Here is a 27230-nt window from a genome sequence, read left to right on the forward strand (position 1 = left end):
AAAGCTCAAAATATTTTGTAGATTCAGCTATCATTTGTTACATGAAGTTATTCTGATTAAAAGATAGCTGTTCAAATAAAACGCCACCTTGTGTTTTTTAACCCACTTTGTTTGTTTAATATCTTGAACACTCTTTCCTGAATGCCAAGTCAATAAAATAAATAAAGCAATTGTTTTACATAAAAAAATTTCTTGAAATATTTTGATTGTGAATATTGTTTTTTTACATATAATTTGTTTAAATATCGTGTAATTTAAACAATACAAAATATATCACTCTTAAACAAAGCATTTTTTATATTACAATGTTTTTAAATTTACAATTCAAATGTTTTAAAATGTTATAAGAGTTTCTCTAAAAAATAATGTTTCATTCCTTATCTATGTGCATGTATAGTATCGAACTTCGCTTTAAATGCTACTGCAAATTCATTTTGAATCATTCAAAAATATGCTATAATAGCTAAAAATATTAAATAGATTTTAATAACTAAAGATATATTATAATAACTAAAAATATTAAATGGATGTTTTTTTTGTTATATTAAAGGCCTTAGTTTTAAAAAAGCAAATTGATTCAAATTAAACTTTAAAAAAAGCACAATCGCATTACGTTGCAAAACTACTCAATCTGATCCTTATGCTAAGAGCTCCGGCCCTTGCGCGCTTCGCTCCTAACTCCCAGATTGCTACGCATTCATTTTTATTTAGTTTTAATAAGCAGATTGTTTCTTAAAAACTTAAAAGATCCAAAATTTACGCACACAGATTGCTTTCACAGACTTTGCTTCCAATTTTATTGGGATTAACATTAAACCTAAGGATTTTGCTCTGTTATTCATCAACTTTACATACATTTTTTTTGTATTCCTGTTTAAATTTTGGTTTTAGCATAAAAGCTGGCGGAATTATTTTTTTTTGGTCAAAGATTATTTAGTATTGGTGTAAAAAACTAATTTCTAAAAGTATTTTACATTTCTGTATTGATTATTTCATTTGAATTTGTTTACTGGACACAAGTTTGACACAAAGCTAATAATAAGACAAAGAAAATAGTGTTTTATCGATTTTTGACATGTTAGTGATTTATCTTGATTAAACTTCTTCCGATGAACACGATAAGGAATTAAAAAGCCGCGGTGGCTCAGAGGATAAAGCGATCGCCTGCTAATGAGGTGCCCTAGATTCGAGTGCCACCGGAAGCTGTGTTGAACATTTAGTGTCGTAAACTCAGATTCAAGTCGACTGTTCAAAACCGGTTATAAAATAATATAAGAAGACTCAGCAGTGTTCATGCTACATCTTATTTTCTTCATCTCTGTCTAGTTAATACTGTTCGTGCTTAAAACAACGTTTTGACTCCAATTTCAGTTCTTTTACTTGTAAGGAGCACGTTTTTATTTCTTAAATTTTATTTTTGAGTTCATACCTTATAATTTTTTTCTGTACAATATTCCATTGTTTAACGTCATGTTCACCAGGGGTCATATCTCGAAAAAGTAAGTCTATTATCACTCGGAAATTTATAAAAACTTAAATAAGAATATAGCTTTAATTTGTTTTAGTCCAGTCTTTAAATAAGGTCCAATTTTAATAATAAAAATTAAAAAAATACCTAAAAACATTCTGGATGTTTTCAAGCATTCTAAAACTGAATTTCAGTGCGTTATTTAAAACGTTCTTTCATTAACCTCATAACAATGAAGTCAAGCATCACTGGCTGCGGTCAGTAAGCGGGTGTGTGATCACTTTAATCAGCCTTTTTGATCAGTCTGCGTAGGGACCGAGGGTGTGAGGTATCGGTCCTCGTGAAACTGCTCTACAGTAAAGTGCTTGACTTCGCACGCAGGTCGTCGCAGAGTCGTCCCCTCTGCAGAGGATTGAAATTGCGATGGCATGTCTTCGGATCATCCTCACGGATGTTTCCCACACCGTCGTAAATAGCTCATTGTGCAGCACTAGTGAGACGCAAATAAAGTATACCTACCATTTACCTCATCTTTACAAACATTTAACTTTCGCTTAATAGAAAAAAATGGTCTCCGAGGCGATGACAACATTAATTCAGCGAAAACTCAAACGACCATTTAGACCAGTGTTTCTTAACCTTTTTGATATAATGGACCCCTTTTAAAAATTTTTAAGAAGTCACGGACTACCCCCCTGTGAAAAAAAATAATTGCGAAAAACATCAATTATTAGAGAACATTTAATTTTATTATTTTAATAGTATACAAAATTTTTAATGTGGAGGTTGTTGCTGCTTTTCCTTAATTAATAAATTTAATTGGGGGATGGTTTTCGACAAAGCAACGTGTATATCATGTTCAACATTCAATCGATTTCGATGTTATATTTTTATTGTCACAATTGTGGAAAATCCTGCTTCGCAAAGATACACTGTAGCAAAATGAATTATAGCTGCCATAGTTCGATTTACAAGTAATGGGTAGGCTTCCAAACGTTTTAAAAATTAGGAGTAGTCAGCGGACCCCCAAAATATAACTCATGGACCCCTTAAGGGTTCATGAACCACAGGTTAAGAAACCCTGATTTAGACAGTTTTCCCATCATAATGCGGTACGATAAAATCAAAAATAAAGCATTTTTAAAATCGTTTTTATCATTATTAGATTTAAAATTTTGTTGTTAAAACTTAATGAAAGTTTTTTGGTAATAAATAAATTTTCCGAAATCGGCATGAAGTATAAAATTTAGAATTTAGTTTCAAAATATATCTTGTCAAAAAAGTAATTGTTAAGTATTTCTTCTGTTTTAATTGTGTGAAGTACAATATAATGATATAATATAAAAAAACTTTTCTCAGCGAAATATGTCGCTATGTTTTATATCGTAATTTAAAGCTTTGATCTGCTTTTCCCTTAAACAGGAAAGGTTTTTCTTCTGTTTTAATCTTGTGGAACGCAGCCAAAGTAATAGTAATAAGAAAAAAAACTTGGTATTCATACTCTCAAGAAAAAATATGTTCCTCTGTTTTAACAAAAGGGGAAAGAGAATTTTAACAAAGAAAATGTAATCGATTTTAACAATGTTAAAAAGTAGCCTAATGTTAGAGGTAAAAAATTCTGTATTTATAAGAATTTTTTTTTCCTTTTTAAAGAAATGCGGAATCTTCTTACTGTAAATAGAACACTGCCTTCATATTTTCTGTAAGAAATTTTGTCCTCCGTTTTAACATTGCGGAATGTATCTTGTGGTCGTTTTATCATATTGCAAGAAAGCTTTCTCTATTTTAATATTTTGAGTTAAGCCTATTGTTAGAGGTAAGAAAACTCTGTATAAATATATTTTCAATAAGAAATGTGTTTTATTGTTTTTTTTAACATTGTAGAATGCAGCTGAATTTCGAAATAAATAGAACTATGCATTCAGATTTTCTATATGAAATATGTTAATTCGTTATCATAGAATATTATGTTACCTGAAAGTGCCATGCTTTATTTTAATCAGTATCAAGGATTTTAAAATTTAAAAGCAATTAATGAAATTTATGTTTACATAATAGGTTTTAAAAAATACCATTCGTTGTTCTTCGATTTTCAAATCAAACTAAAACATACCAAAGGTTTTTTATTATTATCATTATTACTATTTAATTCCACAAAAGTATCTTGTTAAAATGTGTAAGCTAATTTTTACACTTTTTTTTTTAACTTCAATATTTTCTTAACTTTATTTGGGAACATTACCCCTAAGAAATTCGAATCTCCCGAGAACAAAAATATATGAATAATTTCGCCCATTAATTCCACGAAATGCATAGAAAGCAATTAAAAATCTGTAACACCAAGAGTTATCATTTTCGACACTTTAAAAATGTGATTATCTCCGGTATCGCCATTGTCAGCAAAGCCGGGGCTGACGGGGCGCAGGAGCCGCTATTGACAAATGAAGCAATCTCCGCCAAGTCACAGACGGCGGACCGTCACATTTCGCGGTTGGATGACCCAATCCTGCCGCCGCTTCACGCATCCATCTCCCCCCACTCTACGGCGACCTTTTCCGATCGCGGACGCGCGTATAAAATAAAAATGCCGCGTAATGAAATCGAATAAAGGTGGTCCCTTTCCCGCCATAATAAAGCTATTGTTCTTGCTCCAGGAACATCCTGGAAACTTTTTTTTTTCCTTCTCATGTATCAGTGAGTTGGGGGAACAAAACGGGGTATCGAAGTGGTTTTTTTTGGCGATATAGTTGTTATTATTAATGTGGCGTTTCGAGATGCTCCTGATTTTAACATCAATCTGGGCGATAAATCGGTGGGGAATATTGCGTCATATTTTTCGGTTCGTTTTGTACGCGTTCCGATAAGAGGAATAAGATGTCTGAGAAAATGAGCTAAATGGAGGCTTTATAAACTTAATAAACAATAATTGAAATAAATTTTTATTTATTCAGTATTATTTAAATTTTATAATTAAGGAGATAATATAATTTACAATTGCGTTTGACAAATATATTTTTATCATTATAAAGTACATTTTTGATTATTTTATTAAAGAAAATATTATATATTTCATTGTCCTGTAAGGCGCCTTTGTTACAATTAATTAAAATAGAGATAATTAAACATTAAAATATATGTATTTAAAATGTTAGTTACGTTCTCTTTCCCACAAAGGAATTGAGATTTCTTTTTTATTCGTAAAAATGTTCTATTCACAAACATATTTCTATTTCACTGCATTTTTATTATAACTCGTTTTCGTTTCTGTGAGTTGTAAATCTTGCAATACAAAATTCAACCACTTTTAAGACTAGACTAGTTTTCGATTAGTTAGAACACTCATATCTGTACTTAAACTCCATGCTTGATGGCAACGTACACCACAATAGTTTTTTTTTAACCGTTATAAACAGTATTTATCATAATTTTATCTCTGAAAAAAAATGTATCGTCATTTAACATTCCGACTACTTTTTGGCTAATTAGAATGATGAAATTTCGTTTAAAGTTCTCTGTCTGATTACAATACAGGTTTCAATTATTTCCTTACCGTTTCAATCAGAATTTATTGTCACATTGTCGCTAAAAGGAATTTATCACCATTTCAAACTTCGACCACTTTCTCTTTAGCAAGAATGTTCAACTTTTAACCAGAATCCTGTTGTGCAAGTTACAATTATTTCCTAAATGGGGCAGACAAAAATATAAACACCAGTCGAAGGTCCCATAATTTTCTGTCATAAATAAACTAAAATGTAAAAAATAAAACTAAGGAAATAAAATTGAAATTTTGAAAATTGCGTTTTTGAAGTAGACTGAAAAGAAAATAATTCTATTTTTCTCAGTCCTTGAGCGAAAAACGCAAGGCGCATCAATTTCGTAAATACACTCTGTAACAAAAAAATCGACGCACCAAGATGGAGTTGTCCGATTGAAACTAAAATTGGTGGATAGGAAGACAATGTACAGAATAGTAAATGATTAAAATTTCAGAACAATTGAATAACTTATTATAGAGTTACAGTAACAAGTTCAATAAGGTGTTGACCCACCTCTAGCCTGGATACAAGCTGCCACACGGCGTGGCATAGACCGATAAAGCTCCCGGATGGTCTCTTGCGGTATTTCCTGCCAAATTCGATCCAATTGTCGAACGAGGTCATCAACATTCCGTGCCAGATGCAATCGCCTTCCCATCATATCCCAGACATGCTCGATGGGAGAGAGATCTGGTGATCTGGCAGGCCAAGGAAGAGTTTGACAAGCTTGCAGACAGTTCATAGCAACACGTGCCGTATGTGGTCTGGCATTGTCCTGCTGAAAAACCAGCCCAGGGCGCTGCAAAAGGAACGGTAGCAAAACAGGTCTTAGGATGTCGTCGACGTACCGCTGTGCAGTAAGTGTACCTCTAATGACGACCAAAGGGGTCCGGCTGTCAAAGGAAATGGCACCCCAGACCATAATGCCTTGTTGAGGGCCGGTGTGGCGTGCAATAGTGAAGGCAGGATCCCCCCTCTGCCCTGTGCGTCTCCAAACACGTCTTCGATGATCGTCAGGACACAGTTGGAAGCGGGATTCGTCGCTAAAGACTATAGGTCCCCAGTCGGCATCATTCCAGCCATATCTGTTCAAAACATTCATGCATACGAAATTTCAAAGCAATCGGATGATTGCTTCTTGGTGCTTCGATTTTTTTTTGTTATAGAGTGTAATAACGTGAAAAATTCGTGTGAAAAATAACGTGATAACAAGGAAATAATAATTTCGTAAATACGTGAAAATTTCACTCACATCCTGATGGGCTGTTACGTTATTTTCTCCTTTTTAATCTGCTTGAAAGATGTAGTTTTTAAAATTTTATTTTAAAATTAATTATAATTAATAACTTATATGAAAATTTGAGATCCACATTCAAAGATTTTTATTTTGTTTTATATCTGGAGTTGAACATCTGAACCAATTCAGAGTTTACGACTACAAATTTTCATCTCCGCAACCCTGTAATTTCAAACCCAACCCAGAAGACAAGGGAAATCCTGGATCACGCATTAGAACAAATTACCCCTCGTAGAGAACTTTTTGGATGGAACTAACCCTCATTTGCGCTATAATTGCCAGGATAACCATGAAGATCTCCCACTGTTAGCCGCTCACTGTAAGATCTCTATCTCTCACTGTTAGGCTAACCGCAAGCCCTTGCGGTTAGGCTAACCGTGAAAGATCTAAACAGTGGGGTTCGAACCCATGATCCGTCTACCACTGAAAATATTTTTCATTACCATTGTAGATATTTACAATATTAGAAGATACCGAAATTCGAAAAATTATTCTATGATTTTCTATGTTAAGTAAAGTGAGCTTGCATACTGATTGCGGTCAGTGCCAACATAACATACATAAAATATTCTTCGCAGTTCATGAATCATGAGCGAATCATGAGTTTGAGTTATGATTATCACCATTAATGAATTATGAATAATTATTAGATTACACTGGGAAACAAATGGTTTGTTGCATTGATACAAATATTTTAAATGGCAGTTTTAAACTATTTTTTGACGAAATGTTTAAGTTTAAAATCATTATGTATTAAGGTGTCATTTAAACGTAGCGACAAACTTCTAGGGAAGTTAGGGCACATCATCAGGATTAAAACTGCATAGGAACCCATGACTGGAAATGCCGCCGCACGCGGCTAGGGAGCTTTCCCAATTATGACCTGCTCAGAAGCACGCGAAGAAATAGTTCCTAATAGAAAAGCGCTCCTATCGCCCCTGAAAAAGAAAGAAATTTGGCTTTACCGAAATTAAAAGTTCAAAGCTTTATTACCGAATGTTCAAAGCTTTATTTACTATCTCCTTTATTTTCAAGTACAAACCGAAAGCAATTTTGTACGATATTAAAATGAAAAGTAAATTAATTCATTAATTAAATTGTATTAAGCAAAATATTTTATTTACTATACCGAAATGTAATAATTTCCTCTGAATTTTATAAGTTATCTCTTTGATGGCGCTTTGAAATAAAATTTATGAAATAATGTGTTTTGAGAAAGCTCATAGTAATAGTATTAATTAATTTAGTTATTTTTCCCAGGAGTTTATCGTAATTTTCTGGTAAATAAATAAAATAAAGTAAATTAACATATTAAGCTATAACGGAATCAAAATTTAGTTCAAATTAAGAAATTGAGATTCAAAATAATGTTAATAAGTTACTTTATCAAATTTAGTTTTAAATATATTGCCTTCTGCTAGGCAGAAAATTAATGCTCCAGATGTGGAGAAAATATCAGAAGAACATTTAGTCTTGCAGAAAATCGTTTAAAGTAATATTTTAAAATATATAAGAATAATGATGACAAAAATGTTAAAATCCACATTTATATTTTTCAGAAATATTCTACAAATGTATTTCAGTCATATTTATTTCATAAAAAACTGCGTCCAGTTCGCAAATGAAAAAAAAAAAAAAAAAACTAGCAAAACCATAATACCTTAGGCATGCAATTTTAACAATTCGAGAGGTAAACTGTAAAAATACTGATTAATTAAAGTGCAGACAGAATTTTAGGTTACAAAATCAGACAAAGAAATATAATATTTCTGAGTATATTATACGAACCGATTTTTTCTCGACGATTTAGTTTTTTCTCAATCCATTTTCTTATTTATTTATGAGATACCAACAATCGGAGAAAGCAAATAAAAGAAATTGCTCACATAAATTTATTACTTGTTTTTTAAAAAGTATTCTGTGAACATAATTTTCTAAATTTTTTTACTGTTTTTCGATATTTTTTATAATGACCGAATCTTTTTTTGAGTTTCAGGGTTTTCAAATGTTTACAGAAATTTAAAAAAAAAGTATTTCGTACGTTAAACAAAAAAAAATTCGATAGAAATCGTCCATTTAGTTTCTGAGCATTAAAATCAAAATGTCATACTTTTTGAATTTTCATTTCTTAAGAAATATTAGACTTCTTCGCCTCAATTATTAAATTTTGTCATCATCGAGAAAAGGTTATGTTTATACAGAAAAGTTCTTTTAATTCCGATTTTCTTTTTTAAAAAATCGTCTGCTCTAATTATTTAGGATATTTAAGTTCAACCTTCGAATCATTTGAACTATATCTTTGTAGTGAAAATCTGATCGTTAGATCCAAGCTATTCCTAGTGTTTCAGTTTTTTTGTGTGCATTGTGCATTTTTATATTTTATAATAATCTATCATAATATTGGTGCCCAGAAGAACCATATAATAGAATAAAGTTCTTGCAATTTTAATAACATATTAAAGTTAACCATATTAAATTTTGCCATATTTCAGTTTAGTCTTGTAATATCGTGTAATTAAACCTAAAAAACACATATAAATACGAGTCAATCGAGTACCGTACTAAATTTGCAATAAATTTGAATAATATTATTATTTAAGGAGCTCCAAGCATCTAAAATTGTAAATATAATATAGGTTCAGTCTATAAGAAATAATATAGATTCCGTATTCATAATATCTTTAAGAAACATGTCAAAATAAGTTTTCAAAGTTTGTACTATTTACAATCGAGTTTTTTATAATTAGTTGTTACATAAAATTTATTATTTTATTCAAAAAATAAAAAACAAACTAATCTGAAGACCACAAAATAAAATAATAAAATAAGCACCATTTATAAAATCATTTTCCCAAGTTTTGTTCTTTAGGCATTTTTTAAACAAGGTATTTTTTAGATTACGCAAATTGTTCGACAACTTTGTAAGTCGCACACGATTTAAAAACTACTCTTAACAATTTCTTATAGGAAATATGGAGGCAGAGTTTTCTATTCTTTAACAGCAGAATATATTCTTAATTTCTCTTATTTATATCATATTAGTGCTCAATTTTGTCTGACACTTGCAGATAAAACGATATTTTTGTGAAAATTGCTACTTTCTTTTCTTTATTTAAACATTCTGACATATTGTTGACACTTTCTCCTTTATTTAAAACACAAAATTTGTAAGCTAACTTTAACACAGATCTTATCAAAGATACGAATACAGAATTTTTCTATTATTTTACATTAGAAGACATTCTTAATTTAACTTATTTAGATTAAATTAATGTTCGATTTCGTTTGAGACTTTAATTCAAATTAAGTGATATTTTTGTAAAAATTGTTACATATTTTGTATTTTTAAACATTCTGACATACTGATGACGTTTGTTCATTCATTTCAAACACAAAATTTGTAAGCTAACTTTGAGATATTTCTTATAGAAGATATCAATATAGAATTGTTCTATTCGTTAACATTAGAAGGCAATTTTAATTTAATTTATTTAGATAAATGTTCAATTTTGTGTGACACTTCAATTTAGAGAAAACGGTATTTTTGTCTTTATTTTGACACATTCTGACATAATGTTGACACTTGCTCATTTATTTGAAACACGAAATTCGGGGGCTAATTTTGAACATATTTCTCCAAGATAATAAAAATGCAAAATTTTTCTATTCTGCAACATTAGGAGACATTCTTAATTTACCTTATTTAAATTAAATTAATGTTCCATTTCGTTTGAAACTTTTAACTCAGATAAAACGACACTTTTGTTAAAATTGCTACATTTTGTATTTTGAAACATTTTGACATAATGTTGACACTTTTCTTGGACATATTTCTTTGAGATGATAAAAAGGCAGAATTTTTCAATTCTTTAACATTAGAAGACATTCTTAACATAACTTCTTTAAAATAAATTAATGTTCTAGTTCGTTCTATTTTCTAAATCAGGTAAAACGGTAATGATATAAAAATAACCCAATGTTTTTTTTAAAAAAAAAGAAAAAACATTTTAATATAGCGTTGACATTTGCGCATTTGCTTAAAACAATTGAACTCAAATCCAACAAGTGAAGATTCCAGGATAAAAACTCCTCCTACTAAATACTGCGTTGGACCTTAGAAATCCCTACTGTGATTGCCCATTGGCAGAGTAAGGAATTCTGCTCCTCCCACTTCAGAAATTCCGATCCTTATCCTGGGATGCGGAGAGAAATGAAGTTTCTGAAGGAATTTAGGGAGAGATGGATCCGGAAGAGCGGGAGGGATCTTGCGGCGACTTCAAATGGAATTCGGAACACGTGGAACAAAATGGAAAAGGTGATAATATTTTTACTAGTCAAAATTGTGGATATTATCAATTTCAGCTATACCATTCTGGTTCAAAATTAGATAAATCATGAGAAATAAGCTTTTTTTATGATGGTACTGTCATTGCACTTTTAGTTTGTCTCAAATTATCATATAAGACGTGTATGTTAATTTTAAGTTCTTCTTTTTTAAAAAAAAATGCTGACATAGTAAATTTAGATAAATCAAAATAAATCTAATTAGAAAGTTCTAAACTGATAAACAATACATATTATAATTTGAGTAAAATTATAATTATAATTGTAAAATTATTTTGCCCTGATTTAATGTGTTTATTCGATTTCAAAGTCGGAATTTTTGAATCAAGTAACAATAACAATGATTTTTCGATTCAACTTAAAAAATAACTTAAATAATGACTTAAATAATAATAATAATAATATATAGCTTTAAAACAACATCCCACTTGGCTATTAAAGCAATAACTATTATTGACTTGGCAATTATTAGCATAGTCAAGTCTGTTGTTATAAATAATATATGATTGATTCTAATTTAATTGAAAATAAAGCGATTAAAAATACCAAGCGACATATACTGAGGAAAATGTCGAGATTTATTTTATAAGAAATTAATGTCTATAAATGCGCGTTATGTTAATCTGTTTTTTTTTAAAAATATATTTATTAATATGCACACCATTTTGCACTCGTAGAATCTATATTATAAGAACTAATGGTGTATAGGTTAGCTTTCTATTCTAAAACTTCTGAAACTACTGAATATTTTTGACACATATTGCAAAGGAACAAAAATGTAAAAATAACTTGGGTTAATATATAAATATATATAAATCATATTCCAACACTATGATATTTTACCTGACTTAACTTCAGTCTCTTGCAATTCAAAGGACTCTCAACAAGTTCAAAGGATGGCAAAAAACGACAAAATTTTATAAAAATATCTGTTTTGACAATTTCTATCATCAAGATTATAGTTTTCATATTAACTAACTTAGTCCGATCAATATGAAATACAAACGATAAATTACACTGGAATTCATTTTAAAACCAAACGATATTTTCTATAAAATAATTTGAATAATTCAAATATATATAGACGTATTATTTCATAACCAATTTAAATTAATTTAATATGTTGAATAATTAATTGTATTAAATAATTTGAAATTACAAAGAACAGTCAAATAAAATTCAACCAATAAATCCAACCAAATTTGAAATCAATCGATATTTTGCATGAAATAATTGTAATTGATTTTGTGGCACATTAGTTGAATTCTTCTAAATGTTAATTTCCTTTTATTTCAGATAAGTTTGAACCTCGCCAGAATTTAAATTATTCTATCGAATACTTGCTAAAGAAAGATTCTCCAAAACATGACGCAAAAGCTTCCAAGAGTTCACAACATTCCACAAACCTATTTACAACATCAGGTGTTTTCAATGATATTTCATGGTCTGGTAAGTCTTAGACAAAACTCAAAATTTAGAAAATGTTTTTAATGTTGTTATTTTCTGATATTTAAGGATTAATAAAAAATCTTTGAGTTTCTATTTTCGATTAGAAATATATCAAAATAAGTATTTTAGTACCACCTTGTGTTAACTACTGAAATGCAGAAAATAATATAGTTTTTGAGAAAACGATTTTAAAAACGGCGATTTTTTGATGCCATTTCCTGATTTTCTATGTTAAATTTTTGCCTCTGAATAAATAAGATGGAGATATTTCATGGTATTTCATTATAATGGAGAGAAAATCTTAAGAAATAATTTCTGGAAAATATTTCTTTTAAATAACGATTTTAGTGTCATTTTCTAATTTTCAGTCTTAAGCATTAGTTCTTTAAGGAAATATGGTATATTATAATATCTTTTAGGTGGCACACTATTCCACTGGAATACTTTTCACATGTTATTAAGTGGCAAATAATAAATTAACATTTAATAATAAATTTGATAGAAACATGAATTACTTTTTATGTCTGAAAATCTCATATTTAATAAATAAAGTGTCAGGCAAAAATTATACATGAACTTAGACGAAAGCTTGAAATTTCATTTTGAATACATGCCTTTCGAAACAAATTCTTATTTTTAGCAGATTGCAGTAATTACAAATCAATAAAATATTTTATTTGCAAATAATAATAAGTAAATCATTTCCTTCGTAAAATACATTGCAAAACAAAATTGATTAATGGCAGTAACAAAAGATTTTTAATGAATCTTTATGTTTAGTACATTCTCATTCCATCATTATTTATGCAAGTTTTGAAGGTTGACTGACATTTTTATTTCAAATTTAACAAATTCTCTTCATGTATCGATCAAGTAGTTAATCCCTGTCATTTCATTTAAAGCACGTTTTAACCATAAGAGAACCGTGGTGTCTTAGTGGTAGCTCATCGTGATCCCGTGCTACAGGTACTGGGTTCTATCATCGCATCGGGCAAGGTTGACTCAGCGTTTTATCCCTTCAGTGGGCTATAAAATTAGCATAAAGTAGGCCTGAGAATTATACACTAGGGCAGTATTTCTTAACCTTTTGGGGACAATGGACCCCTTTTAAAATTTTTAAGAAGTCATGGACCACCCTCCTGCAAGACGTTGACTACAATTCGAGAAGTCCAGTTGCATACTAAAGGGAAATGGCGATGCTTTCAATTCATCGATGATCTGTTTCAAGATATTGCATGAAATTTCAACTATTCTTGAATGTATCACATCATTTGACAATGGAATAGCCTCAAGTTCTTTTCTCTGTTCCAGTCCACAAACTAATTCAACCATTTCCGGCACACATGTCTTAATTAACGTCTCTCCAATAGTATGCGGTTTCTTGCTTTTGGCAATACGATATGCAACTTTGAAAGATGCCTCAATCAAAGGATTTTGCGGAAAACTAAATCCAAGTTTGGTTAATGTTCCAGATTTCAAAAACTGGGCTTTTTTCTTAATAAAAAATTCTAGGTCTAGTAACCTGGACAAGGTGTCAAATGTACGTAGCTTGATAGGGGATGGTAAAAATAGCACAGCAGACGTCATCAGGAGGTTGCCCCTGATGGTGCAAACTGAAAGCCGGGTAGTGCAGGATGTAAAAAATATGACAGGGATATTAGAGGGCTGTGTGCAATCCGCACTTAATTTGGGGTATCTCGATCACCTAGTTTCAAATATATATGTGTTTTCACCTTTTAGAAGAAAAAAAAGATCAATGTTATTTAAATATTATTGATCCAAACGTTTTAAAAATTAGGAGAAGTCGGTGGACCCCCAAAATATGACCCATAGACCACTAAGGGGTCCATGAACCACCGCTTGAGAAACCCTGCACTAGGGGTTTCACCCTCGGTTGACCACTCAGCCGGAATATCTCCTGCACTTCTGAGGTCAATGTCAAGAAAACAGGGTTCGGTACAGTAAGCCTTGACTCTCCAGGAGCTGTCGCCCACTGAGTTTAATTTATTTCAGTGTTAGACTCATGTAATATTGCATAGTATAATCCACAATTAGCAATACATAGTCTCCTTATCGTCGGGCTAACAGTGGAATGTTTTGGTGTTTTTCCTCCCCATGTAACACAAACACGGGATAGTTCCATTAAAACATCCTCCACGAACGCAAATTTCTTCCTATGCTTGATCCAAGAGTTCCCTTGTGTTCTGGATTAGTTTCAAAATTACAAGACTGCAGAGTTGACCATTAGTAGCCTTAAACTCAAAATTGGGTCGACTGTTCAACTACGCTTATGAGGAAGAAGAAAAAGAACTAGCAATGCATACAAAGAGCATTTCATAAAAACTAAGAGTTATTTCTTACGAAGTGTCAACACCAAAAAACAAAAAAATAAAAATGAAAGCAATTTTTTAAATCTTAACTGAATGGTTATAAATATTCTGAGCGAAACGGACAATTTTCTTTTCTTTTGATCTTGTTCAAATAACTTTTGGTCCTTACAGAAATGGAGGTGAGTAATTTTAAATTAAAAAACGAAATACGCTCTTCCATAAATTTTTGCTATTGATTGGACAGTATTATAATCATGCCACATCCCCATTGCAGTCCAGATCTCGTCCCTTCCGAGCTCTGGCTGTTTCCGACATTTGAAGAAGCTCCTTGGATGAAAATCTATATATTCTTAAGTAGTGCCAGGTTCTTCGAAGCAGCTTCAAGGAAAATAATTCTCTTATTATTTTGAAAAAAGGGATGATCATTTTGACAGTTACTGAAGAAAGAGCATCTGAGGGAAGAAAAAAAAAGCAATTACTAATTTTTCGCTGTAAATATATTTCTTGATTTTTTTAATTTTGATTTTATTCTCGTTGTTTATGCGTATATAGTGGTAGTATCACATTACTACCCTTTGTAGTATTGTGATTCAAAACACGTAATGATGTTGGAGTTATGAGAAGCATAAGTTATTTTCTATACTACAAACAATAAGTAAAAATAAAAAATTGAATAAAAATAAATAATTAGATAAAAATAAATAATAAGATAAAAATAAATAATTAAATAAAAGTAAATAATTTAATAAAAGTAAATAATTAAATAAAAATAAATTATTAAATAAAGATAAATAATTAAATAAAAAAATTGAAAAATCATAATTCCAGAAACTTAGAAGGGAAAACTTTATTATCGAATAGATCACAAAACTTAGTTTCAGATTTCTTCTTACGTTGTTGTAGTTGTAGTTCATTTACGTCGCACTAGAGCTGCACAATGGTCTATTGACGACGGCCTGGGAATCATCCCTAAGGATGATCCGAAGACATGCCATAACAATTTTAATCCTCTGCAGAGGGGATGGCTCCCCTACTTTGGTAGCCTGACGACCTGCACGCACTTTACATACGGTTGAACAGTTTAACGAGAACCGATTCCGCACACCCTCGGTCCTTACGAAGGCTGATCAAAGTGGTCACCTACCCGCACACTGACCGCAGCCTGTGATGCTTGACTTCGTTCTGTTTAAGCGACAATTTCCAATTTCTTACCAAAAAAATTTTCCCGCAAGCTGACACTATTATTCTTTTTGCAAAAACAAGAACGAAATTGTAGCGCTAACTGAATCAACGTTAAAAAAATATTGCATATCTGACTATTTATCGTATCCCATGCAATATCATGTTATGTTATGCAATACCATGTAATATGCATGCAATATAATGGATTTCATTTGGGTGTTATAACAAACTTCATTCTAAGTTGCGTATCAATTGCGAATGTACATGTTATTCCTTCCTTTTTATTTGTTGATATATTTAAAACAACAGAGTTATAATAAAAATTCCTAAATCAAATTGCAGAGTTAGATTAAAAATACTTATATAAAATTGCAAAGTTACATTAAGACTGAATAAAACCAACTCTGAAGAAGAGCCTTTCCTAATTTGTAATACCCTTCTCTCTTTGTTTTAAGGTTGATTTGATGAAAAAAATATTTGAACAATGCTTTTTGTTTTCTAAAATCCGTGTCATATTTTTTTTTTAAAAGTTATATTATTTAAAACTTTTTTTAATAATATTTTTATACTTATAAAATATTTTTCATTATTATCTTCGAAAATAATTATATAATAATTATAATGACTAAATTTTTTGAACCGTTATATAATCATTTCAGATAACGATGCCTTTCCGAATACGACTTTCCTCACCTTTTCACCCCCTAAATTTAGTTTCTCCTTTACTCATAATCCCATTCCCAACTTTTCCATCTCCGGAAATCTCCCCCAAAACACATTCACCCACCCTTCCTCACTTACTGATCATCATCATTCTACCTCACAACACCCAAGTCATGATCTCCAGGGAAGTTCTCAGCAGCATCCCATTAGAAATGAATGCGCTTGTGGCTTGCATTGTAATAATATGCAATGGCCAGCTTCACACCATCATTTCAACTCATCAAAGTAAGTCATTAAGTATATTGAATTAAAATAATTGTTATTTTGATGAAAGAAAAATTCGATAACATCATTTCTTTCAACAAGACAGAAACTCGTTTTGGTGAGCTCGTAATATTTTTAAAATTTACTTTAAGATAAGACTTCTATAATATTTTTTAATCATATTAAATATGGCGTAGAGAAGCCGCGGCAGCTCAAAAGGAAGAGAGAAAATCTTACTGAGGTAGCCCAGGTTCGAATCTTAGCGACATCTAGTAGATTTCTGTTCCCAGCTGGCACGAACCATAGTGCTGACGTAAAATGGTTTTACAGAATTTTGGAATATATATATAGGGTGATTCTAAAAAGATGGGCAAAATTTTAGGAAGTGATAGTATTTTTTATCAAACAATACAAACAATTTTTTTATCAAAGAATGCATAGTCGAAAACGAAACGCAAAACCGCTAGAGGGCGTCAATGTCTATGTTTTTATATGAGGCAAAAACACACAAAGAACGATGAAGTTAAGTTATAAAAGCAAATTTAATGGCATGTGATTACAATGTGTTCAAAACAGTAGCCGGCAGCAGCTATGCAGGCAGTACAACGGCGAGGAAAAGATAGGCGAACATTCTGTAACACACCAGGCACATCACGAACTTTCCCTGCTGCGACCGAAAGCTCGGCGACAAGTTCTTCTGCAGATTGAATGGGAGTCTCATACATAAGAGCCTTCAGCTGTCCCCACAAAAAGCCAATTATTTTTTAAATATTTTTAGACATTATAGCACTCGAATCAGCAGCTTTTATGTATGAATCGTGACGAAATATTTGCATACGAGCTCTTCTTCTTCCCATAACATGCAAATAATAATTCGCAGCGCAGTAACTCGCAACAGGAATGGAGCTTTCACGTTTGCATCAAACAACTTTCCAAATGCGCCAGCACCTTTGCGTTTTGTTTTCGACCATGCACTCTTTGATAAAAATTGTTTGCTCGGGTGTGTACTATCACTTCCTAAAATTTTGCCCATCTTTTTANTATATATATATACTACTACTACTAAGGCTAGTTTGTCCCATACTCAATGCAGGAGTTTCTTCGTTTTTTGGGTTTAGTTCAAATCAAGAAACCGTAAACTTAAAAACAGGTCGGCTGTTCAACATCGGTTATAAAATAAAATGTGACGTGGTGACTGATGTCACTCAGGCTTGAATCTCAACTCTGTCGGGCTAGTAAGCCGCTTCCAGCATTGGCTTATCACATAGCAAATATGCTATTACATAGCCGATGCATGATATTTTTTGTCTATTTGGGCTCAACATTTTAAAAAAAAATCTGAATTCATTGCGTGAATAGACTGATATAAAGTAAATAATTAGTTAATTGTGTAATTAGAATGGCTGAAACTGTAACTGCTTTTTCATAGACTATTTCCTATAACATGTAAAAATATGGGCAGTAAATTTCCCGCCGAAAGGAGAAAATTTTTACACAAATCCTTATAAAATTTAAGCAAATGTCTACTGGATTTAAATTTTAGATTCGTTCTAAAGTTTTTAAAAATTACTAAATAAACTTTTTTTGCAGCATTCTCTCTACATTGATGATCCATAACTTTTTAACAAAATATCGAATGTGAATACTATTTCATTTAAAATAAAAATATCATGATATGTAACGATATTAAAATTTATAAACACATTTCAAAAAGCATTTATCAATAAATAAGATGGCATACAAAACAAATTGAAACTTCAAACCTGTTATTTCAAATTAAAAGCATGAATAAAAATTCGTATGTTTATTTCATATTTATTTTGCTCATTTCATATTTTTCTGTTTAAGTCATATTTTCACTAGACCTTTTAAGTGATTTGATCTTACTTTCTTTAGGGAAATGACCCCACTGAGGTTTACTTTAACATCTTCCGTTCATCATCTCTCGTACATTTGAGATTTGACCAAATCTCCATTTTTACCATTTTCCAGAGACATACACTCAATGCGTGTCAGAAAACACAATTTTTTCTCTTCTCTATCTCATTCACCATAAATATGATAGTAAATCACAATACACTTGTATTCTTCATGAATTCGTAAACTGTTCTATTCTTCAAAATGAGAATATACTTAAAATGAGAAGACGTTATTAAAAAAAATACAACTATTTGCAATATTACCATAATATTTGTTTTCGATCTTGCCACAGTTATTTGATCCGATGATTATTTAACAAAAATGCTAAAAGAGTCATTTATTAAACTATGAATCTAAAATTCCAATAAATTACAAAAGCTTACAAAGTTTTATTCATTAAAAAGTGATTACAGGTAATAACTATTTTTATATTGTTTGGCAAGTTGATTTCAAATAAGGGTTTGCGTTTTTTTTTCAGTCACATAACTATTTTTCACAAACTGAGCTTGCAGAAACGAAGATAATTTCCTATTTTATGCATTCTGCAATCGGGCAGAAACTAAAAAAAATTTGCTATATCAATAAGTGCTCTCTCTCTCTCTCCAATTTTTTTTTACCTTTAGTCGAATAAAACAAAATAAATTTCGGTGGAACTAATTGTTTACAATAATAATTGCTAATAGAAAATCCAAAATAAACTTTTGAACTTAAGCATATTATATGCACATTGCTTAATAGAAAAGTGAGTCATTGTTTAATGCATATTTTTTTATGACAAATGCAATAAAATAAAAAAATTATTTTATTAATAAAACTATTAGTTTTGAAGGTGTAAGGCTTTTATGCGTAGATGGATATAAATCAAAGAATATTTTTTTTGAATAAAACCATCATTTCTTTTAAAGCTTTATCTCCATCGTTTGCATTTTGATTTCATTGTGCTAAGCATAAAAAAGCACGAACAAATACTTCACGTGTCTATATTGCAATATCAAAATAGTTTTAATCTGCAAAGAGTAAAAGTTTGTACAAAATTGTACTTCTTATACATCATAAACATTTGGTTCTCTGGACTTTGGATTGTTCTTTTTCAATCTGGCGTAATAAACAATACCCCATATTTTTAGATAAGAATATCTTAGGTTCATCTCTCGAATAAAAGCTATTTGGAACTAAAATTTTTCTAAACAGACGAAAAAAGAAATGCCCATATGTTCTTAAAAATTTGTTTTCATTTATTTTCATAACAAACTATAGTCTGAATATTTTATATTTTAGCCACCAATGACGATTTATGACTTTTCATATTTATTCGTTTCCTTAGACTATAATACAAAAAATTGGTGGCTACGAAATTCAAAGACATGATAGAATTTTTTCAAACTTTTTCCCAAAATTAACATCTAAAAGTCTTTCAGATTCAACTATTAGTTTCTAATAACTTTTTTTTGGTTGCTTGCCCTAAAACAAATATAAATAAAATTTAAAAAAAAAAACGGTAAGTTTAAGACATTTAAGCACGTTTAAAACTTCTGAAATTATAAATATTTATAATGTTAAACATAACTGGCAACATAAATTGAAAATAAATAACTAAATAAATAAAAGGACATAATTTTTTTTAAATCGATATCATATAGTCATACTCCATTACACTCCGATTAAAACAAACTTTGTTTTTCCAGTGATAAGCATCAGTTTATCTTCTATAAACATCAGCGTAAAGAAATCACCTGATAAACATATCACAACGATGAAATAATCTTCCTTGGAATAAAAATATTAAATGTTTATTGAAAGAAAACATTGTTTTATTTGAAAGTTATGCTATTAAATGTAGATGTAGTTGTGGTAGACGTAGTTACAGAATATTTACATTCATGGAAATAATTTCAAATTCTTGTATTAAAAGTTATTCCATGATTATTTAAAATTTATAACTTATTTCTCGTTTTCAATATTTTTTTAATAGATTTTGAATATTTACCATCAAAATATGTGAATGGGGGTAGCCGCAATCTGAGAGAAATATGATCTCAATAATTACAGTAGGAGAGCTGTCGAAAGTTTGGGAACCTTAGTATTAATTTCGCTTTCTGCGTTTCTCAGGAAGCCTTAAAGTGCATTGAATTTTTTTTTGTTTACAGTTATAAAATTCGCTTATCTAAAGATATTTTGTTTTTAAAAATATCTCTTTACAATTTAAAACTTATTTTTATTATTTTACCTGATAAAGGTATAAAAAAAAGTATTCTATTGTAAAGAATACAAATCTTTATATCATTTTAAATTTGTAGTTTTTAATGACAAAATGCAAAATGTGAACGAAATAGGTCGAATAGCTCTGGAGAAATAGAATTTTTTGAAAATTGGCTTTTTCGAAATTTTGTATCTCAAAAACTATATGCCCACATTGCAGTTTTTCATTTAAAATTTCGTATTATAAAATGGTGTAAAATTTCGTATGCTTTACAATATAATATTTTGTATAATAATAATAAATTATTAAAAGTTATTTTTTTACATGAAATTATTCATGAATAAACGAATTGTTTAACTATATGCAACAAAAAATTCTTTTCACTTTAAAACTTTTCGAGACATTTCTAAATACGCAGAAAGTGAAATTAATAATGGGCACAAATTTTTTGTCAGCTCGCATGCCTAAATTATAAAACCATATTTTCCTGAATGCAGCTACCCCTATATTTTGATGGTCGAAATTCTAAATCTGTTGGGGGGGGGGAGTATGTTTTTCTGAGAAAATACGTTTTAGTGCCTGTTTCTGGTACATAGCTAATAATTAGCATTAATTACTGTTGTTCAACTATAGTTATTTAATTATTGTTATGTTGTCATATTTGCATTGTCATTGTATAATAGCATTATCGCTCATTTAAACCATAATAATTGACACTAAATTCGTGAAACAAAACATTAAGACAAAAGTTATTCAAGGTTAAATCTTCTTTATTTTGTACACTATAAAAAAAAATTTCAAATAAGTGATAGACTTTTATAATAATCTCTTTTGGTTAGCGATGTAGAGATAAATGATCGAAAATAACACACATTTTTATATTTTATACGGTCTTCTGGGTTAAAATTTATTTTCGATGATTAAAATTTAATCATTTTTACAGTTTTTTCAAATAAAAATTGCTGTGTAACTAAGCAAATATGCAACCTAACAATAGTAAATAATAAAGATTTTATGTTTAACTTTAATGATAGTAAATAGGAACTTTTAACAAAACAAGCACTAAATAGGAAATATCTAAAGAGAGTATTTTTTATGCATCCTGTATTGAAAATCTTCCATCCAATTATATTCTATTCGATTTCATTTAATGTGAGATTTTTCTATTTTTTTATGAAAAGTATGTCATTTCTAGGAAAAGTTCCGGTTGCTTTCCCTGCACGTCTCCGCCTTGTTCGGAGAAGTCTTCCCATCAGAGTTCCAGTGGAGAAAAGAATTTTATTTGTAAGCAGTGCGGAAAAGGATTCAAACGGTCATCAACCCTCTCGACCCATTTGCTCATCCATTCGGACATTAGGCCGTACCCTTGCCAATTCTGCGGTAAGAGATTCCATCAGAAATCAGACATGAAAAAACATACATTCATTCACACAGGTAAACATTATATCTTTTAGTTACGTTAAATTATTTGGATTTAAATTTTATTTTCAATATTAAGTCAGCTACACGTTTCATTTAGAGATTAGAAAAATGTCTAGAAATTTGGAGAAAAAAAATGATTTCATCTTTTTTCTTAAAAGTAACTTTGTTAGCTTAAAATAAAATAATATATTTTTATACTAACAAACAACTGCAGGTGCTGCTGGTAGATCTTAACTAAAAGAAATGCGTCATTGTAAGAAAGTTAAGCATCTGCCCTTTCATTTTGGAAAAAAAAAAATTTGAAGTTCGCTAGCTTGTATAATAAAGGATTTTTTTCAGAATTTTGATTTATTCCATTACCTTATTGAAAATAATTAACAAAATCCTTTTTTATCCGTTACACTGGAAAGAAACTGTGATAAAAAAAACATATTTGTATGAATATATAGACATTTCTGTGTGAGAATTATAGTAATGAACATCAAAATTTACGGCATTTAAATAATTTGTTTGATAATTTTTCTGCCTAATGGGTTATCTGAAATTCAGTTTTTCACAATCATAGCTCTTGTTACCCACGTATTTAATACAGACTTGAATAGTAAATTTAACAGGGGAAAAAAGTTTTCACGCCATGCTCATTACCAAACAGTTCTTTAGAATACATCTTTCATTTTGCCTTTTATTTGGTAATTTTAGATTTTGATGATAATGTATTTTATCAAATAGAATGGCAATAGACCTCATTTGTTTGCTCAGCTATGGTTTATTTAAATTTTTAATAAGAATCAAATGACGGTTAATTATTTTAATCGAATTTTCCTTACATATTTTATTAAACAGACCTAAATGATGCGATCAAACATTAAACTTGGATTGATCAAGCTATACCGTCTGTATTAAGCATCTTTTTGTGGGTACTAATACTTGTTTATTTATTCACATAAATATGAGAGATTGATGTGTTTAATATGTACAAAGAAATGCTTATAAACCCTAGTCAATTTATTAAACAGATAGCATGAAGATACACGCAGTGTAATGGCGAGATTCGATTTCACTCAAAGCGTTTAAAAGAGGATTAAAGGAGGCCTCCTTCAATCGCTCTTAAGCGTTGAGGTAGTTGTTCAAACATCGCCATAAGCTGGGTTATATCTTTGTCCTGTATTTATTAAATTTGAGCTCACTTGACAATTCAATTCAATTTGACAATAATTTCCTCGACATTCTTTGAATTGAGAACACGAGCCTACATACGTATATGAAGCGTGAAGGCTTATATGCTCATTACAAAATATGGTTTAAAGCAGTTGTCAAATTGAAGATCAGATAACACACCATAGATTAGGACATTTTAATGAAACATCCAATGTGAAAATAGTGGATTTGAAAATTCCCGTAACCCTTAATGTAGCTTTGAGATGTGCTCTAATTTGTGTCATCTGTTCTTCAACGTGACAAAGGCTGATAAGCTGCACTTTGTAATGAGAATAAAAAGCTGCATTTGTATGGGTAATTATAAATAAATAAGTAGATAAATACACCCAAGGTTAGGACGGGATTCAAACCCGCTACTTCTACGTTTCCGTTTCAGGATATTGCTATAGTAATACGTAACAGTTTAGTTACTTTTATAGTTCAACTCTGTTCTGGCATTCGCATATTTTCAGATACACATTATTTTTAGATTTAAAGGTTTGGGGATCTTAGTTAATAGATTATATAGGAATGAAGAAAAAAAAACTAATCGACATAAAATTAATAGTAATAGTACTTTATTTACGCGCTCTAGATCTCCAAGCTATTGGTGACGGTCTGGGAAACATTCCTGAGTCTAAACCTAAGACATGAAATCAAAATTTTTGATTCTTTATAGAAGGTATGGCTCCTCCACTTTGGTAGCCCGACAACCTGCGCGCGAAGTCGAGCACTTTACAGTAGAACAGTTTAACGAAGACCGATATCGGGCACTCTCTGTCCCTCCGCAGGCTGATCAAAGTGCTTACCCACCCGCTCCACTGCCATCGATGCTTGACTTCAATGACCTACTTTAAACCGTGCTGTACAAGGGGCACTGAGGGGCGAAAATTAAGATAAAATTAAGATAAGGTGGTAAAATAAATAAAATAGTCGTTTTTAAACTAAACTTTTTGGCGTTGTTTCAAACTAGACTAGAATTGCTAAAATTTCCGTATCTTTTGAGGTCGAGCACTCTACAGTAGAACAGTTTAGCGAAGACCGATACCGCGCACTCTCAGTCCCTCCGCAGGCTGATCAAAATGGTTACCCACCCACTCAGTGATCACTGTTATTGATGCTTAACTTCGGTGATCTACTGGAAATCGTGCCATACGATCAGCCCACCGAGGGGCGAAAATTAGATAAAATGCATTTACTAAATAAAATAGTCTTTATTAAACTAAACCAAATTATACTAGAGGTGTTAAAATTACCAACTCTCTTGTGAAAATAACCTTTCGGATAATAATTTCACCAAATTTATTATCAAACAACATGATAATGAGATCATATTTTATTAGCAATTTTACCCAAAGTCATTACCAAAGTGTTACTGTAAAATTACTGTACTTTTTTGTGTTCCCATATAGCCAGAAAACACAGTAAATGTTACCATATTCGGTATTCGGATAGATTTGATCATACTTTTTTTTCTCAGTTTAAAAAAGGTCTAACAGCTTAACTATTCAGAAAATTTTTTAAAGCAAAATATAAAGCACACCTTGCCTATCTTGGAACCATTATAAAATGTGTTTTATTTCGGATTTCAGAATAAATGTAGGAGGAGGAGTTACATTCAAATTTACAGGTGGGGAAATTACAAACATACATGGGAACGTTACTTTTTGAAAGTAACGAGTAAAATTACAAGTACTTAAAGGAAAAGCAACAAGTAATATGTAAAAAGTTTTGGTTTCGAAAATTTACGGGTAAAAAGTACAGGTAAAAAGTACAAGTACTAAATAAAAGAAAGTAACAATATTTGAGTGCACTTAAAAAAGAATAGAAATTTCAAAAAAATGTAAGAACAAAATAAACAATTTTTATTGATTGAAACATATACAAAGAATTTTTTATTTAATGTTCTTATTTAATAATTTTTATTTAATGTGAAAAATAATTACATTTCAAAAGAAGAATTTGAATTTTTAAAGCTAATGATATAATGAACTAATATGTTTATATGGTATAACTCGAAGAAAAAACATTAACACAAAATAAAAAATAAAAATTAAACTAAATGTTTTAGAGATATCAAATGCATCAGACAAATCACATCAAAAATAAATCAAATGTGTGGTAACTAAAACTAAATGAAACAATTTTAAAAAAAATCTGTTTCCTTAAGCAAAAAAGAAAAAAGAAAAAAATAATCCATCATGCTTACGATTAAGTGAATACCGCCAATCAGAATTCGCAAAACACAGACAGCTTTCTCCCCCAAGGCACACAGTTCAATCAGGATAATTATAGCCTTAAAAATTTAAAGAATAGACCCACTATATTTTTGCGGAATAGTATATAAAATACAATTCTTAGGTTACAGTTATTTGAAACGATACCCTTCGAAAGCTTTTTCTTCAAAAAAGTTTGACAAGAACAATTCTATTTCTGCCACGCAGCTGGTGTTAACATTATCACAACTGATCCCTAGAAAATATATATTGCTTGTCCTAATAATTCTAAGAAACAAAAGTTTGTTTCTTCTAATTCATGCCCGGGAAGTCTTGTAAATGGGCTCCTATTTTTAAGCGCTTGAAACATGGCGACTGTTTTTCCAATTTGTTATATTTGAAATAAAAGAAGTTTCTAATCAATTAATACGTTCGCTTTACTTTTCTTTCGTTACGCGAAAGTTGTAAAAGTATTTCTATTAATGGTCACAGACAGCAAATTTGACTTAAATGTTAGGATTGTTGCATAAAAATTTATAGATTACTAGGGAAAAATTATAATTATTTACGAAATAAGCTTACAGCTGGGAGAATTATAAATAAATTTACAAATTTGTTTTATTAATACGAGCTACAGAAAAATATTCATAATCAAACAAGACCTGTGCACAGTTTTAAAACATCTTGATTTAAAGATCCTTACTGAAAATAAATATCCAAATAAGATAATAAATAAAAATGCTGTTTATTTTATAACTATTAAAAAAATTCATTTCCTCTTTGTTTTTATGTTATTTTATTTAATTTTTATTTAGGTATACAAATGGTGTATTTTTTAAACAGAATTTATAATCGAATATAAATTTAATGAATAATTCTAAAATAACATTACTTAGTAACGAAATGCCTTTAAATTTCATTAAAATATACATGTTGAAAAATTAGGTCACTTTGTCTTCGTTGAAAAAAAGAGAGATAAAATACTTTTTTTTTCAACGTATGGATTTACGTTAACTTTCATTTTGAAAAAATATTAGAAATAAGGAAAAAAATTGTTGTTATTGGCAAGGAGAATTTTTAATATTAATCTTTTTTAGGCGAAAAGTAATTTGATCACATACTTTTTATTAAAAAAATTAAGTAGATATTTGTTTTCAATGTAAGAAATGCAACATTTTTGTCCTATTTAAAATTCAAAAACGTTAAGTTCCCCCCCCCCCTGTTTGAACTGTGGAAAGTATAAATAGTTAAACTAAACTTATTATTAACTTTGAAAGAAAAATAAACTAATATTGGGTCCAAGGAGGTGAAATTATAAGGATTAAAAATACATGCCAATGGAAACTCTAAAATTAAAATTAATCGACCATCAGATTAATACAATATTTTCTTCTTGAACAGATTATCTAAAAAATAGAGTATTTCCAACAATAAGAACTTTATATTAATATCTCAGATATTAATTCCTTGAAAATCAAGGCTACAAAACACGTCTGATAAAGCAAATGATGTCAAGGTCGCGTCAAGTCTCTTCTTAATCTTAACACTGAGATACGTAAGAGTTGAGAGAATTAATTTCTAAATTCGTTGATTATACCAATAAAAAGAATCTAAAATCAAGACCGAATTATACTTTTTTTAAAAATCAGAACAAATTGAATGATTAATTGAATTGTAACAAATGCATTGAGTTAAAATTCCTGCAAAACTAGTTCTAAATCAATCCCAAGTAAAATAGC

General features: G+C 30.1%; 2 protein-coding genes across 2 annotated transcripts in view; one reads left to right on the forward strand and one right to left on the reverse strand.

The window, feature by feature from the left end:
* Positions 1-6402: 6402 nt before the first annotated feature.
* LOC107448011 (uncharacterized) overlaps positions 6403-27230 on the reverse strand; it is a 93190-nt gene continuing 72362 nt past the window's right edge. The window contains exon 9 of the mRNA XM_071182604.1: positions 6403-6416. The gene's annotated coding sequence lies outside the window, so the exon portion shown is untranslated. The remainder of the gene's footprint in view (positions 6417-27230) is intronic.
* LOC139425845 (zinc finger protein Gfi-1b-like) lies at positions 10538-23929 on the forward strand. Its single transcript, XM_071181845.1, has 5 exons — positions 10538-10619; positions 11945-12097; positions 16269-16557; positions 21852-22090; positions 23871-23929. Exons 1-5 carry the CDS (start codon positions 10544-10546, stop codon positions 23927-23929), a joined length of 816 nt encoding a protein of 271 aa, XP_071037946.1. The 5' UTR covers positions 10538-10543.

Source organism: Parasteatoda tepidariorum, chromosome 6, assembly GCF_043381705.1.
Source record: "Parasteatoda tepidariorum isolate YZ-2023 chromosome 6, CAS_Ptep_4.0, whole genome shotgun sequence".
Taxonomy (NCBI): Eukaryota; Metazoa; Arthropoda; class Arachnida; order Araneae; family Theridiidae; genus Parasteatoda; species Parasteatoda tepidariorum.

Bases quoted from the DNA above. Each gene is read 5' to 3' on its own strand.
- LOC139425845 (XM_071181845.1), top strand. From the start codon at position 10,544: ATGGATCCGGAAGAGCGGGAGGGATCTTGCGGCGACTTCAAATGGAAT. The intron at 16,558-21,851 runs GTAAGTCATTAA...TGTCATTTCTAG, and splicing joins CATCATTTCAACTCATCAAA to GAAAAGTTCCGGTTGCTTTC. The intron at 22,091-23,870 runs GTAAACATTATA...TACGCGCTCTAG, and splicing joins ACATACATTCATTCACACAG to ATCTCCAAGCTATTGGTGAC.